The following is a 17,017-nucleotide window of genomic DNA, read 5'->3' as shown; positions in this document are numbered from 1 at the left end:
CATAGCTGAATAGCCCAGACTGTTTGGAAGATCCAGTTTCCATGGAGCACAAAACCAACAGGTCATGGGAACCACCATGTCCTTGTTGATGACCAACCACACTGAGAAAAGAACATTGGTCCATGCTAGGCAAAGAAGTGAATTTTGTCACCATGGTGTCCCAAAGTTCACCTCATGCTTGTACTGTATTTGGGGTTTATTACCTGTATAAACCCACTCTCAAAGCACAGTACAGGTTCACAGGATTTTAAAGGATCATAGGAAAGCTTGTTCTAAAAAAGCTGCATGTTAGACCAACTGTAAAAATCAACTTCCATTAATTTCAGAGCATTGCTTTACCTCTGATCAGTGATACCTCACAAAGATAGTGGAATAGGAGAGAGGCTTCTGTAGCTTCTCCCTTCCCTTTTCCCATTAAAATTCTGTTCCAGTAGCCACACTCCACTGGAGAATATGCCGTGTGCTCATGCATCACATAAACAGCCCAGAAAATTATATTTTGTCAACAACTGAAAAATAAATTGTTTGCTGACTTCTAAGACAGCCTGGCGTGAAAATTTGGTGGTTTTTTTTTTTTCTAAAATAGAAGCTCTGCACAAGGAAAAACACTTCATGAATAAATGGCAAGTTTTACAATAACATTTACAAACACATTCAAAAGGCAAAGAACACCTAAAAGAAAGGTCCAAATATAGAACTTCATTTATCTTCCCTTTGTTTCCAGCCAAGGAATGGAATAGATGGTCATTAAACTGATACAAACAAACCTGCTACATGAGGCAGAGCTGCTCCCTGGAACGCAATGGCACCAAGGGGCAGAGCTTGGGGCAGGTTCCTAATACAGGTCAACACACCCATTTATATGCAAATTGAGAGGCAGTTAAGGCACCACAACTTTCACACTTCAGTCTGATATCTAGATCAGCTTATTGTCCTTATGGAATTGATTAAGTCAGAATAAAATACCACTGATCCAACATATTTTACAGAAAGATTTTTAATTCCCTGAGCCTCGTTTCCTTTGCTGTTTCCCAGGGATAGAGAACTGGCTGAATGATAATACCTACATTATACTTTAAGCTCCTCCCTCCATGAATATTCACCAGAGGGAGAAAGAAAGTGAAGAGGAAGGGAAGAAATGTAGTTTTTCCCCCAGAAGCACCATTCATTGCAGCACACATCCGCAAGTCACGCTGCAGAGGAGTAGCTCTGAGTGTGCTTCTCCCACTTCTGAAACAAAGCTGGATCCAGTTTCACATCTCTTACAGCATCATTTTAAGGAGGAAGTTTTTCACAGAAAGAGTGGTCAAATACTGGAATCATCTGCCCAGGGAGGTGGTGGGGTCACCATCCCTGGATGTGTTTAAAAAAAAGACTGGATGTGGCACTTGGTGCCATGATCTAGTTGAGGTCTTGGAACATGGGTTGGACTTGATGATCTTAAAGGTCTCTTCCAACCTAGAAATTCTGTGATTCTGTGATTTCTGCACTGGTGTATTTTAGCCAAGAGACCAGAGCTTTGCTCTGCTTCCAGAAACTGGTCTGGATAAATGGAGGAGACACTTCAAATATACTAATCTTCAACTATCACATCAGTCAGCAAGTACAGCTAATTCAACAGATTAAACTATGAGAAAGAGCTGTAAGTAGTTCCCCTGGAGGGAACTACTCCAGGTGTTTTAAAATTCCTGGTTCTCCTTCCTTGTCACACCACTGCACATTGTCACCAAGGAAAAGCCAAGGCTGGAGACAGTATGTTTATCTCAGCAGGAAAAGATGTTCCTGGAGCAAGGACACTTTGAAAATGGAACCTCCAGTAACAAGAAGCCACCAAGAAATGGAGGAGTAAATACCTGTGACATTGGAGCGGGCTGACAAAGCTTCGCAGTACTTTTCCAGCAGCACAGACAAGGGCAGGTTCACAGAGGATTCACAGTGGAGAACTATCTGGATAAAGAGAAAGAAACCAAGCAGGTAACACAGCAGCCTGGAACAGATTTTCTCATTCATCAGTACAACAAGCCGCCAGCAGTCTCAGAGCAGTTCCCATTCATGATTTACTCAGGTACAGACACCCCCTGACATAGAAGGTTTGTGGCTGTACTTGCTCGGCTCCAGGGCATGACATGGAACTCACCTGACTAATGCAGGAAACTAAAATTAACGACCTATTCTGGATCTCTCCTTGTGGGAGCTGCTCAATGCCTTTCACAAAGCTCAGGATCCCCTTTGTCTCACCTAAAAGGAGACGCCTGAAATAGCAGAGCTGAATCACATCCCATTAAAGATCAGGTGTTGAGTTTTCTCAGTGAACTTTTAATTGGAATGTGGGTGCCAAAGATCCTTGCCCATTCAAGAGATACAGCAACTGGCAAAGGGCAGTTCAAAGGGCTTGAAGAAGGTATTTCTATGGAATATACAGGATAATTTGGCATCCCTGTAAGGCATCCTGTGGCTCTTTTTAGCCAATGGAAGACACACAAGTTTCTAACCCTCAGCATTCAGGGCTGAGCCTTTTACTGAGGGCAAATTACAGTGAGAAAAAGCAGTAATGCCAACATGGTCACTTTGAGAAAGCTGCAGGTTCAGTACAAGGTAATAGTACAACCTCAAGTAAATTTTAGGAAATCGAGTTGAAAATCAATGGGGATTTTTTAATTTTCACACTCAAAATAAAGCACCCAGTGCAGAAAGAGGAGAGAAACCCACAATAAAATACAGAGCCAAGCTGGGATCCTGCTTGGAGCAAGTCCTTTAAGAAAGGCAGAACAAAATGTGGCAGGAAAATTCAGGAGTGACAAATCAATGACAGAAAATTCCATTTTCAATCTATGAAACAAAATCTTTCAGACTAAAAATCTTTCTGAGGGGGATATAAAGCCATGGTAACACACAAAATGCCTCTGCTTCCTGTTTACACAGAATGGTTCCAACACAATTCAGCAGCTTTTACTCAGGGGGACAACCCTACTCCTTGAAGGTTGATATTGTACTTCAGTGCTCTGAGGTGTGTTAAGTGATTGAGGAACCCATTTTATGTCACTGAATTCTCTGTCACTTGATAAAAAGGAGGGTAAATGCTCATGACAATAGAATCCATCAGCAATGTTTGTTCTGAAGAACAACTGTTCTTTGTGCAGCACCTTTTTCTACCTATTTCTCGCTTTGCTGTTATTTTATAAAATAGGAAGTGTTGAAGTACAAATAGAAAGCCTTTCCCAGACTTCACTCTTTTCAAACTCCATTACACTCTTTTACAAACTCCATTAAGGGGCTGTTTCTCCTCCAGGTGTGAGGATTTGTGATGTATTTTGAATGAGTTAGAGACAGGACTTCTAAGTTGTTTTAAATAATGTGATTTATTTTTATTATCTTTTACACAGGTAGGAAAGGTGAGTTCAGCTCACATCTTCACCACATAACTCAAAAAATCCCAAGAATTCTAGTTACAAGACCTTTTAAAGACTTATTAACTAATAAAACACTACTAACAAAGATATTTGTATTTTTTACCTAATTCTTAAATATTTTGTTTTATAGGCTCATACCACAGTGTAAGCTTTTTTAATTATTCATGTTTTAATAAATCATGTTATAACACACAAACTTACTGTACTGTACTCTAAAACTTTAAACTTTTTTCTACTTAACAGATCTCTGCTTTAAACTACAAATCTACATTTTCACTTCTAGCACCTAAGTCTGGAAGCCTTTTCTAAAGTCTCAGATCAAATCTTGTGTTTAATTCCTTGGCTCACAGGCCCAGAGTTCTGAGAGTTCCCTGCATTTCACATTCCAAAATCCAGGGAGGCTCAGAACTCCTGCCTCCAGCAGCAAACCCTCCATGCATGGTCAGGTCAAGGAGATAAAGCCAGGTACAGATTCCACCTCCCGAGGCACGGAGCTCCCAAAAGCCAGACTCTGCAGCGGTCCTGTCTCATGTGAGACCCAGGCACCTGAGTTGACACAGCAGAGGCATTTCTTACCCTCCATCCCTCACCCCTCTGCCACCTCCCAGGCCAAAAGCACTGCCTCACTTCAAAGAAGAAACTCAAGCCATCGCCGGGTACTGTAAATACGCCGCGAGTTCAGCTGTGCCCTGCCCAGGACGGTGGGAAAGAACACAGAGAGGTCAAGCTCAGCACAGCTTGGGCAGGAGTAGGAAAGGTTAAATGTCACATTTGCCTTAGGGTCAGCTCAGGTTAATTTGGCTGGGGGCAAAAGTGCCTTCCACATATTATGTTACTTTTGGTTTCATTTTCTCTCCGCTAACCACAGTCAACAGCCTTGCTGTGCATGAAACTTATTTTTTTAAAAAAAAAAAACCCTGTATTTAAAGCAGGCAAACCCAAACTAAGCCTCAGGTTTTAGCTTTTATATTTTTCAGGTTCTGTACTGCTTCAGTGTGTAGTTCTGAGCTTCATATTAGGGGATGCTGAGCTCTCTGCACAGAGCAGGGGGACAAAACAATTCCTGCTCCAGCTGGGCACCAAGGACAAATGATCCAAAGCTCAGCCCAAGAGCAAAAACAGCATGGGCTGGAGAGAGAAGAAACAAGGATGGGACTTCATAACCTAAAGCTGCAATTGGACAATTAACTCGAATATGCAAATAAATCAGAACTGAGCTAAGGGAGAGACCCCGGGAGCGCTCGTGCATTTTGGGACCATTTTGGTTGATCTTGGGTGCAGCCCTGGCTGGGCTCTTGTGCTGCCCAAGGTGCATCCATGGAGGCCTTTGAATAAATCCCTACTTTTATTCTTTAGCTCTGTCTAGTCTGTGTTCTAGGCCAGCCATGAAAAACCCCTTTTACAATAATAAAAAACTGCAAAACAAACAAAGAAAGAGAAATATTTCAGTAATGTAGAATTGTGAAGATAAATAATTGGGCCCATGACTGCACAGAAATTACATTCTGAAGTACTGAAATAATAGCTTTGGGTCACTAATGCATGACTTTACTCAAACTGCATTTCTCTTAAAACAGCTATTCCATAACCTCTGCCCTTCAAATATTTTTTTTTGTCCTGAAAATTTACCTAAATCATGCACAGAAATGTCCAACTTAATTCCTCTGAACCACTGTGAACATTTATGAACAAATAAAACTAATGTACTGTGCCAAAGACTGAGGTGGAAATCAATCTTTTACTTTCCAAAGCAGGGACACCAACTAAAAGCAGGCCAGCTCTGAGTCTTCAGGAAAAAAAAAAATACACAGCCTTTGGTCAACTTCCCATTCACATCTGAGAGGACTTTGGGAAAAGGATGAATTGCTCTGGTGTGTCACTGTCTGCCTCTCTAATGGGCATTTTACTGGGTCTTTCCCCTTGGACATGGTCACTGCTCTTAATTAATTCATGAAAGATCTTTTCAGAGGACTTCAACTATGAGACACAAGAGTTGCCTACTCACAGTTCTTACCAGCATTTGTGCTCATTTCATCCAGCTTAGAGAGGATTTGTAACTTCATTTTAAGAAGAATTAACAAAGAGTCCTGGTTTGAAATACTGAGTTCCACTATGGAGCAATATAGAAATATAAAACCAAATGAACATGGTGCTGTAAAATTCACCTGCATGGGAGAGGTTCTTTTCTCCGTTCAAACGTGGAAGACATGGCTTCAGGAATATAAAGGAATGGCTTTAGAATACAAACCAGCCCCCAAAGCTATGGATAGGATCCAAAAATGTCAGCACAAGCATGGGGCTACCACAGAGACTCAATGGAGCATTTGGTAAATTTAAATCTCTCAGAGTGGGTGAAGTCAGCAAGAATGCAAGCCGAAGGGAAGGACTGAAGAGGAAAAGGATGACCCACAACAGTGGAACACCCCTTGCCAAGGGGCAGGTGAATTTGGAGGCAGTGGGTGCTGCCACACATGGACAGATGCACACACTCCCCTTTCCCACCCTCCCACAAGAATTCCCAGATGCCATTCTGCAGTGCTCTAATAAAAGGCAGTTGTTAGGCCTCCCTGTCAAACATCTGCTGGTGGCATGCTGAGAGGTGCTGACATCTGACACAGCCTCAAAGCAACAGAGCAAAAACTCTTCTTTAAAAAAATGTAGTTTCTAGTACTCCCGAGGTCCCAGAGAAATCCATCCCATGGACGTACAACAGCATCTCAGCAGAAAGCCACTCCCAGAAAAGCTGTGGGATTTGTATTGAATAGCTTAGACTTCAAAACAGAGAGCAGCAGCTGAGCTGATCACACAGGGATTCCTCTGGAATTCAGGAAGAGAAGCAGGAATTTTCCAGATGCAGTTCATCTGCAGTATTTTAAATCTTTTAATTGGAATGACCTCCACTGACTGGGTCTTCTGCACTATAAGGACAGAGTCACTTAGATGCATTCTTCCTAAATTTTCTTTAGACACTGCGTACAAAAGGAGAGGTCAAAACATTCCTAGAAATGATGGTTGCAGAAGACACGAGCACACCATCATCTTAGTTAATCATCTGTGCTCTTTCTGTTACTGAGCAAGATGAAGTGACCTTCCAACATGGAAAAATGTGGGAGTTATTAACACAAAATGTCCACAGTTGACAGGAGAAAGGTCCATCTCATGTCTTCTTTGCCACACAAAGTCTCACCCTGAACTATTCACTGTGCTCTCTATAAAGCCAAAGCATTTTCCACTCCTGAGAAATCACCTCTGGCAGTGGCATGGATCATGTCAGGAGGATGCTTCTTCCTCCCCTTCATCTCTAGGAACTTTCACTGCTCTCAAGACTCCAGTTTTTCCCATGTGTTTCTTTAAAATATCTGAGGCTGCAAATGCTACCTCGTTTCAACATCAAAATTGCAGCAAAATTGTCTTCAGCACACAGAAAAGCTGTTGCTTAGCAGCTTTGCCTCACAACTCAGGGAAAAAAAGAGAAAAAAAAGTAAGCGCAAGAGAAAAGGGAAACATGCATTTAATTTTTAGTTCTTCAATTAGGTAATGCAAATAAATTCACTCCATCTCCACAATGAGACTGAGTTCTCACCCCAGCTTCTATGACACGCTCAAACAGTGGCCGAATTAAAAGCAAAAATCTTTCATTTGTGTGCAGAGAAGCTCATTTTAGGGAAACACAGGCATCTAACTTCACAATGAAAATGTAATCAGTGAAAGAGCTCAACTCAGCAAAATCAAAGCAAATCCCACACTTCCTTGACAAAAATTCATCCTCTGAACAGTTTCCAGGGCAGGTGGGCATCTCGTTCTACAAGGAATGAAACAGTTCTACATCACTGGTGTGGGGAAACGATGCTTTGGGGAAAAAAACACCAGATATTCCTTTGAATGTTCTTATAAAAAACGCCAGTGTTCATCTGAGCAGCTCTTTCCTTCTAAGAGAGGGCAACACATGGGAGAGAATGAGGAGAGCTGGAAAATTTGCTGAAGTACTAATCACCTGAAGGAATATGCACAATAAGAAGAATGAAAACTGCTACTTCCAGGACAAAACCAGAGATTAGCACAGGAGAGGAGGGGAAATTCATCTTCACAGTGGCCAGGATGGATTTATATCCACTGCCATGTAGTTACTTCATCCACAAGATGCATCTGAAAGAGATGCTTATCAAAGAACAGTAGTCAGAGGGTCATTGTGTTGGAAATACTTTGTTTTTTGGAGAACCAAAAAGGTCAGCCCTCTGCATCAAGATGTTTTTGGCCTTTCTCAACACAGTAACTTAAAATTGCTCGTGCAGCAGCACTTGGCAGTGTACAATTGTTTGGCTTGGCTTCACCAGAAAAATAATTTCCATTTGGAATATAAAGTCTAAATACAAGTTTTCACAGGAGCCTGCAACCTGAAACCTGAGCCAGCTAAGGTTACAGTAAAGGGAAAGACTCTGAGCACAGTTCAAGAAAAATAGGCTCCTTTTCAAATCATCCTTCAGCTCTTTAAACTCCCGCTGACTTCATCCAAGTGGTCACATAAAACATTGCTACTTGCTAGAGAACACCGAATGCTCCAGGAGACACTGCTCCATGATCTTAGAGGCCAGATGTGTTCTGCAGCCTTCCAGGAAGTCTGGAAAAAGAGACTAAAAGTCTGCATGGAATGGGAATTAGGACCCCAGTTCAATAAAGCAACTAAACACATGCTCACTTTTAAGGCATGAAATTAAATCAATCTTCATGGAAAAAATAAATTAAAAAAAAAAAACCTCAAGCACCTGCTACACTGAACCCACTGCTGAACTTCACTGTTGTCTTTGAAACTTGGATATCTGCCTTCAGTGAGCACTGCCTACATGCTCTGCTGAAGCAGTTTTTAGAGTGGAGGTTCTTCATCCACTGAAAGCCACGCAGGTGCTGTGGCATTTTCTGAATCATGAGATACAAACCAAAACTGGTTAAGGCCACCCATGGGCTGGACTTGTCCATCTAGGTCTCCAAGGTCTTCCAAAGCAACCTGAGATGTTAAAAAAGAGCACAACTGCATTTGAATCACAAGCTGCAGCTCTCCTGAAATAAAATTGTTTAATGGAAAGACTTCTCAATTTCACATCCTTGAAGAGTTTTGTTGGTCATTCTCCACACCTGCGGGTATCATATTCAGAGCCTGGAAGGGAAGCAAGCCCCTCAGGGCACTCCTGCCTTCATGGCTGCCCTCTCCTTAGGTCTGTGAGTTATTTTTTTCCCACCCAATTCCCATTCCTGTGAATCCTCTCAGCAGCTCCGATGTGATTCACCTCATCCCCCTATTCCAGCAGCCTTTGCTTCAGGCTCCCCAGTGCTCAGTGGAAGAAGGAACCACTCTCAAGGAACAATCCATCACCGGTGCTTTACACATGGAGTCCAGGGTGAGATATTCATGCACTGGAGACAAAACACTCAGGGAATCCAGAGCAGCTCAAGTTTAAAAGTCATATTTACCCAGGTGAATGGAAATACCTCCCTCATCTAATTCTTATCTACATGCAGAGCTTCTGCAAGGATCATTCACCCATGCATCGTCACCACTGCCCCTACACTTCCAAAGCCACCCCTCACAGGCCCTCCCAGCTTCAGCTCAACAAATCTGAGCTCCTAATCTTCGTTTTTCAGGTCTCTGCCACCTAAAAAAGATAAAAACCCCATCTGGATCAAGACTTTATCAGCTGAAGATATCTGCTCAGCTTCCCATCAAATGCCAACAGAGTATCCTCCACAAAATGTTCCTCAGACCCAAGATTTCCTGACAGGGATTTAAAAATGAGCCAGTGAGGTGGCACTGGGTATCAGCAGTGAACTTTCTCTCCATCCTTCCTTAAACTGCTAATTCTTGGGCTGGAGCCCACTTCTAGATTTGAAAACCAAGTACCACAGCAAAATTTAACTCCAGGTCTGGAATTATCTTTCACTACCTGAAGGGGAATCACAGACTCTTCTCTGAGGAGTCAGATTCCTCTCAGGAGCTGACAGCACAGCATCAAGACAGGCATCATTCACAAACTGAAGTAAGGGAAAATCTCATAGAACATAAAGAAAAAAATTATGCACCATGACAACGACTGAGCATCAGAAAAGAGATGTTGTAAAAAGACATTTCAGAGATGTAGCGAGAACTCCATCTTTGCAGATTTTCACAGTCGAAGTGGGGACGAGAATGATTTGGTTTTGGAACTAACCCTGCCTTCTGGCAATCCCTTCCAGCACAAATTATTGTTCCATTCCTTGCTTCTATATGATTTATGGTCCCTACGGTGAAAAGAAGCACAGATAACAATTACTCCCCAAACCTTTCAATGGGCAATACAGTAAACAGCTTACAGACTGTATCTTGAACAGTAATCAGCAATCCAGAGGCTTAGAGGTTTTTCTCACTCATGTTTCTAAGATTTTTTTTACTCTGTTCACATAATTATAATTGAAATATTACGCCAAATACTATGAAAAGACATTTTTTAATTATTACTGTATTTAAAGATAAAATTTTCTTTTAATCCTTTTTTTTTTCTTTCTGAAGGAAAAAAATACTGCAAGTCTGACAAGACTTCAAAATCCTCATGAAGATACTTCTTTTGATAAAGTAGGGGATTCTTACACTTTGGAAGGTGTCTCAAGTTCAAGCTAGATTCAAGCTAGACTGAACAGCTGATCTCCCAGCAGGTGAGTTTTGAGGCAGGATGAGGACAGATCCTCAGTGCATCTGACTGGAATTACACTTGGTCAAAATACTTTCCTGAGCTCTGAAACAGCATTCTCAGCAGCCAGAGGGACACACTGGGCTTCCTCTCAGCTTTGAAAGAGCCAATTGATAGCAGAAGGAGCAGCCTGGTCCCTGGCAGGGATGTTTGCTCACAAAACAAGCAAGGGAAGAGCTGTGATGGCCACAGTGCCCAGCACAGCCCTGGTGTGGCTCAGGAGCCTCTGCTGGCCTGAGCCCCCTGAAACCCAAGCCATGCCCAGGCCTGGGATCTGCTCCTGCCACTCAAAGGGAATCGATACCTCAGCGAGCAGAGCCTGGCTGGCAGCCCCACAGGAAACCTGTTCAGGCCCGTCAGCACACTTCCTTCCCTTTTGCCTCCTTTCCTCCTTCCTTTGTACCAGAAAAGCCACCCCTGCCAGGGCACAGCACTTCCCAAACCATGGCAGTGCAGAGATAACAGCACTGAGCAGCTCTCCCACATCCCAGGGACCTGGGGAACAGCAACAGGGATTATCCCCCAGCCCTCGGAAGCAGCAGCTCCTCTCCAGCCCTCTGGCACTGCAGCTACTATTACCAGGGCAAGGGTTTAGCATTGCAGTGAGGACAGCTAATGTATTTTAATCTCCATCTGCATTACTCACTATTTACTTTCCCGGCATACCCAACCCAGAGTGGACAGTTACTCAGCCAGCATTATGCAAGAGTTTATAGAGCTTTAATTGGCTTCGTTTAATTAGCTTAATTTTCTTACAGCTCTGTGGAAGAAATACTTTTCAGCTCTTGAATTATTAAATGGATTTTATTTCTTATTTAGTGAAAACATGCCGAGTTTCTGTGCAGGCACATGAGGCTTGAGGGATGTTTGGAGAGGCAGATTCCAAGTTCTCCACACCAGAGCTGGGGAAGGAGCAGCACACTCTCAGCACCTGACTCTCAATGTTGCCTCCTCTGCACAGCAAGGAGGGACTTGGAGTCAGAAGTCAGGCAGGACACTGGAATTCATCTCTGTGAGGTGCTTTTCTCTCTCCTTTCCACAGCCAGATGGACCAGCCCTTGAGAAGATCCAGCAGAACATCTGCTCTTGAAAACCAAAGCAGATGAGCCCAGGGCCAGGGAGCTGAGCAGGGCTTACCACAGAACGTGATCCTTGTCAAAGAGCATTGCAGGGAGCATCCCACAAACATCCCCACGCTGGCACCACGAACTGGAAATGAAATTTTCATGTATTTGGATGTGACTGACGAGATGCAAGCAGACAGTCACCTGAGGGACAGCTCTGTCTGTTGACTGATCTACTTTCTATTTGTCTTCTCTTGTAGCAAGGACCACAGAAAAATTTCTACAACTTCTCAGAGAAGAAAATTAAAATACTTTACCCAACACTCGCCAACTTAAATCAAACACAGCTACCTTCAAAGCTGTCAAAAGAATTATCAGCAGTAAAACAAAGCAATTCTGTATAAAGAAATAATTTGATAAAGCAAAGTATCGCAAAGAGTTTAGTTATCATGAATAGAAAGATAAGGAGGCAAAGACAATGTTTATGCAATGCTTTAACACAGGCCATTGAGTATCCACACGAGGCAGGGAAATGAGAGGGGCTCGCTGGACAGCTCCAGCTTTACATCCAACAATGAATGTTTGCACTTTAGGGATGAACGGACTACATTTGGGATTAGAAGTGGTGTAAATGACAAGAAATAAGGACATGGATACGATCTGTTGCAATTTATAGACATGGTGTGGAAAAGAAAATTCCTGCAAAAAAGTAATCTGCTGGAATAAACTTTTAATCTAGAGTAAATCAGCTTTCCCCTAAATCTCCTTTTTGGGTTTGCAGTGCTGCAAAACCTGAAAGTGATATAAACTACAAAGGAACAGATTCAGCAGCATGTGCAGCCTGTTGTTACCACCCACATTTCCTCACCTCCCCCTCTCCCCAAAAAATAAGATCTGCAGAACTATTAAAAGAATCTAGAAATGTGCAAATGTTTGTTCTAATACAGTATTTTTAAAATATTTGGTTTACTAATATATAGGGCAAAATGAAAATAAAAAGAAAACAGGAAAACACATCCTTAATAAGTCCCTATCACCCACTACCCCGTTTTTCTTGTGGTGAATCTCTCAGCTCAGCACATCAGCAGCAGAGCTCAGGAATCCCTGACACAAAGAGATCTGATCACCAAATTCAAAGCAATGAAGAGCTGGCCTTAGAGGAAAACCCCTCCCTGGGGCGAGCCCAGAGCCATGGCAGCACAGCATTCCCCATCAAAGCCAATAAATGCAGCACTGCAAAGGTCTGTTCTATGTCCTTAATCACTTCAATTTTTGGAATGACTCTTGGCCACATTGCTGCCCCTAGCAATCTGGTGGGATCTTACACAGTTCCTGGGAATGATCTGGGAGCTAGGAAGCACCATGGACCAGCTCTCTGCACAGTCTGCACAGCATCTCCCTCCTTTAGGTGCTGAAGGAGCTCAATCACATGAGCATAACTCACTCCTTGGCATTTTTTTCTGAAGGCTGGAGAGTTTTCCTGGAGATACTGATGTAGCAGTGGAGTTAGAACCTGTGAGGCTGAAATTAAAATTCTGCACCTGATAAAGCACAGGCTGCAAAGAGATCCCAGCTCTCCCTCCACAACCACATTCTGGTTTGGAATGTGAAGGTCACAGAGTTCAGAGGACTTGATCATGACTTTTCCTCTGCTCTTGACAGGATAATAATATGTAAGCAGATGCCTTATATGCACAAAAGCTAAAGCTGCTTTCTTGCTGGCTAAGGGCAGGGATGAACATCATCACTGAAATGTTTTACGGCAAAACTGCAGCCAGCCAACACCAGCACACAGCCACCTCCCTCCAACATCCAGTAATTGCCACGGGATGGTTACAAACTAAACCCTGACAAAGTACTGCCCCAGGAAAGGCTTCTCCTGATGAGATGTTTATGCTGCATTAATTCACAATAGGGCTGAATTTTGGCAGCCTCAGACCAGGAATACTATTTAACTTGTCATCACTGGCTGATACACTCACACTGCCCTGGCTCTTTTAACAGCTCCAGGAGAACAAATAAATGATTGCAAGCTTTGCTTTTGGTTTTGATGAATAAAATCAAAATTACGTGAACTTAGCAAGGACTTTATATAAAAATGTCATAAGACTCATTTGCCTTTGTTTTATGGTTTGTTTTTTGTTTCCCACATTCAGTTAAATGTGTTTTCAAGTGCATCATAGGTCCAGAACTCCTTTAAGAGAACATAAATCTCAGTTCAAGTCTTCACCCTTTTGCTGACCAGCCCTGTGAAATCTGTCAGGTCATTTGCACCAGCATTTTCATGTGGCAGATCTAATTCTGTACCAGAAAGTTGCCTCATCTCGTGGGCGTTGCAAACCTGCAGCTCCCATAAAACACAATTGCTTGGCTGCTGTGAAAATTTAAACTCCCTTACTTGGGTAAGGGCCTGCTCTCACAAGCAGCTCTTTTCCTCAAATCCACAATTGTGGATAAAGTCACTGACTTTGAGTCCACTTTCAAGTGTTTTCAAGTTAAACAAGAACCTAAGAGCTTTGGCTTTAAGCCAAAGTTTTAAAACGCTGCTCTTAAGCTTCTTGGTGCAAAGTTCCCTCCAGCTGGAAAGCAGAGATCCAGATTTATTGACAACATTCAGGGATTAAAACACTCCCCAAAGGAGCAGCAAAACCTTCTGCTACAGCTGGAGCAACCAGAGCTGAAGATTCAAAATGTTATTTCCCACACAGGTATACACGAGCCCCTGTCAGACACCAGCATGTTCCACCCAAAAAAGCTCTTCTATAAAAACACAGAGAATACACTCAGAGTTCACATTTCTTGGACTAAACACATTTTATGGAAGTTCACTTTTCGATCCTTAATCTACTTTTTCTTCTCCCTTTCTTTTGAGGCAGTTTTGTTTTTAAAGCAGCGACACAAGGACCAAAATTTGCAGAAATAATTCAAATGCAAAGCTGCAGCAGAACTGGAAACCCTGGAAAATCCATAGATTGTATCCACAGAGGAAACACATAACATTTCTTGATTCATTGAGAATTGATTAGTCGGGCTAAATACTCAATACCTGAGTTCTTTTGATAACAGCACTGACAGCTCCCACACTATAAAGACAAATGGAAATATTTTTATGGACCAAAAAAAATCAGTAACAGAAAATACAGACTAGGAGAGAAAAAAGACTAAGAAACAGAGATCAGAAACAAGTGGTTTGGGGTTGAAAACAGCAAGTGTGTAGACCCATGCCACTGTGATCCCATGTGCACTGACCTCTTCCTTTTTTTGGGGATAAAAAAAACCTGACACTGGTGGAGGTGAGAAAGTATTCTTTCACTTCCAAGAAAGCTACTGAAAAAAAAAAATTAAATTAAATTGTTGCTTGTGTCTGAAGCCTGTTGTTGACCTGGCTTTTCTTTTTCTTTCTAAATTAGAGAGGGGAGAAAAAACCAAACAAACCCCCAAAATAAACAAACAAAACTTCACAAACAAACAAAACCCAAACCAATCCAAAATAGAAAATAGACAGAACTTGGGGAAACAGAACAGATTTTCTTTCTTTATCTAAGGAAATGTTAAAGACAGACCAATTACACTGTGGTTCAGAAGGGTCACTGCCACTTTTTTAAAGCTGTGGGAACAGCCTTTACAAATTCTGCACAGGTTCAATGCTGCTTAACCTCTCACGTTTTCAAGTCTGGCTTAACCGTACTTGAAACCTTCGCTCAAAACAAACAAGCCACCAAAAAGCACCGGGAAAGTCCAATCCGACAGGGGCCAACCTGATTTCCACCTCATCCCAGCATCTCCCAGGGGGATGCTGGTGATGGAGAAGGACCACGGGGAAAAGCTTCCTGCGGGTTTCACTCCGGAGGAACTCGGAGCAAGTGCTTGGCGGGGTGCGTGGGCTGAGCCCTGCCCATCGCCACCCCTGCCTGCCGATCGCTGCTGGAGCACATGGTGCCAGGACAGGCACCGGGACACAGGCCGGGGATACCGGGGACCAACAGGGAGCGGGGAGATGGCCGGGAAAACCCCTTCCCGCCGGGGCAAGGAGCTGCCACCCCAGCGGGGTCCCTGTGCTGGGAGCTCTTCTGGCAAGCGAAGGTGGCTGTGTCACAGAGCAGGGGGCACTAAAAAGGGCGCAAGGACTCGCTCCAGAGGTGAGCGAGCATAGAGTGTCTCTGAGAGCACATGGGATGGAGCAGGAAAGGGCCAAGGGGACGGGCGGATCGCCGGGCAGCACCTGACAGGCAGCGGTGCCCGCCCGCGGTGCCCCAGAGCCGGGCACGCACCTGCGAGGGCGCGGGGCACGGTCCCCACGCAGAGCCCCCAGCGCCCGGGGCTGCCCCGCTGCGTTCCCCGCGGCCGTGGGGCGTCCCCCCCGCTCCCTCCCAGTCCCGGTCCCGGTCCTTGTCCCGCACCCCCCGCCCCGTTCCCGTCCCCGGCACTTACGGGCAGGAGCAGGAGCGCGGCGGCCGCTGCCGCGGGGAGGCTGCGCTGAGGCGCTCGCCCCGCCATGAGGGCTCGGGGGGTGCCCGGGGCTCAGCCGGACTCTCGGCGCTGCCCCGGCGCCGGCATCGCCCCCCGCCTGCCGCCCTTGACCCCTGCCCGCCGTCCCGGAGCCGAGCCCGGCGCTGCCGCCGCGTCCCAGAGCAAACCCCCGGCAGCGAGGGAGGGAGGGAGAAGGGGGAGCCGAGCCCGCCCTCCGCCCAGGATTCCTCGGGGATGGAGGCGGCGGGGGGCCCCCGGGGGAGCGCGACCCTCACGGGCTCCAGCAGCGAGGGGGACCGTGCTCTGCCCCGGCTGCCGGCGCCAGAGGGGCTCCCCCCTCCATCGGGCGCTGGCTGGAAGCGGGGCCGCTCCGCCCGCGCTCGGCCGGCAGCGGTGGGGAGCCCCCTCGCCCAGCGCTGGGTGATGGAGATCCTTCTTCCCCGAGCGATGGGGACGCCTTCCACACCAGCTTCCCGAAGTAACGGGGATCCTCCTCCACCCTCCCGTACGCTGGAAATTCCACTGCCTCCAAAGTGGCCAGGAGGAAGAGGATTCTCCTTGCACAGGCTCTGGGTGCAGTGGGGATCATTTTCCAAAATTAGGTGCAATGGATACACCGCCTACAGCCCCCCAGGAACATTAATATCCCTTCACCACCACCCCATTCTGCCAGGCATTAGGTAAAATGTTAACTTCACTGCCTGAAAACTTTCAGGAGCAACAGGCTTCCCTCAGTGCCCAGGTACAAACTGCATTGTGTGCACAGTGTGCAGAGGTATTTTATAAAAGAGGGAGAGTAACTCTTTGCTGGAGCATGTAGCAATAGGATGCTTTTTAAGCTAAAAGTTTAGATTAGATGCTAGGAAGTAATCAGGGTGGTGAGGCCCTGGCTCAGGTTGCCCAGAGAATCTGTGCCTGCCCCTGAATCCCTGGAAGTGTCCAAGGCCAGGTTGGACAGGGCTTGGAGCAACCTGGGATAGCAGAAGGTGTCCCTGCCCTTGGCAGGATGGTTGCAACAGGATGATCTTTAAGGTCCCTTCCAACCCCAGTCTTTTTATGATTCTGTGGGCCCCTACAAACCTGAGAATAAAAGGGAGAATCCTCTCTGACACTCTGCACTATGAACCACCTGCCTATCCTCCAAGAGTAACAGGACATCCCTCAAGTCCAACATGCAACATTACCAGGTGTGAGGATCTCCACCACAAAGATAATGAGAAGTAAATCTCCCATCTCCCTCTGTACCCCAGGGCAAAAAGGTTATGGCTTATTGGTCACCAAATTCATCAGCACACCTTTCCTAAAGGCTGTGGGGCACCTCCTCTGCTATTCCTGGCTGCAATAAGAAGCCCTTTAT

General features: G+C 44.9%; 1 protein-coding gene across 1 annotated transcript in view; it reads right to left on the bottom strand.

Moving 5' to 3' along the window:
* CRHR2 (corticotropin releasing hormone receptor 2) overlaps positions 1–16,216 on the bottom strand; it is a 146,798-nt gene extending 130,582 nt beyond the window's left edge. The window contains exons 1-2 of the mRNA XM_038128007.1: positions 15,622–16,216; positions 1,854–1,947 (exon numbers count right to left, since the gene is read on the bottom strand). Coding sequence (XP_037983935.1) covers positions 1,854–1,947; positions 15,622–15,687 — 160 coding nt within the window. The 5' untranslated portion in view covers positions 15,688–16,216. The remainder of the gene's footprint in view (positions 1–1,853; positions 1,948–15,621) is intronic.
* Positions 16,217–17,017: the final 801 nt, after the last annotated feature.

The sequence above is a fragment of the Motacilla alba genome, chromosome 2, assembly GCF_015832195.1.
Source record: "Motacilla alba alba isolate MOTALB_02 chromosome 2, Motacilla_alba_V1.0_pri, whole genome shotgun sequence".
NCBI classification, from domain to species: domain Eukaryota; kingdom Metazoa; phylum Chordata; class Aves; order Passeriformes; family Motacillidae; genus Motacilla; species Motacilla alba.
The sequence above is the reverse complement of the archived record's forward strand: the minus strand, read 5'-3'. Positions and strand labels throughout refer to the sequence as shown.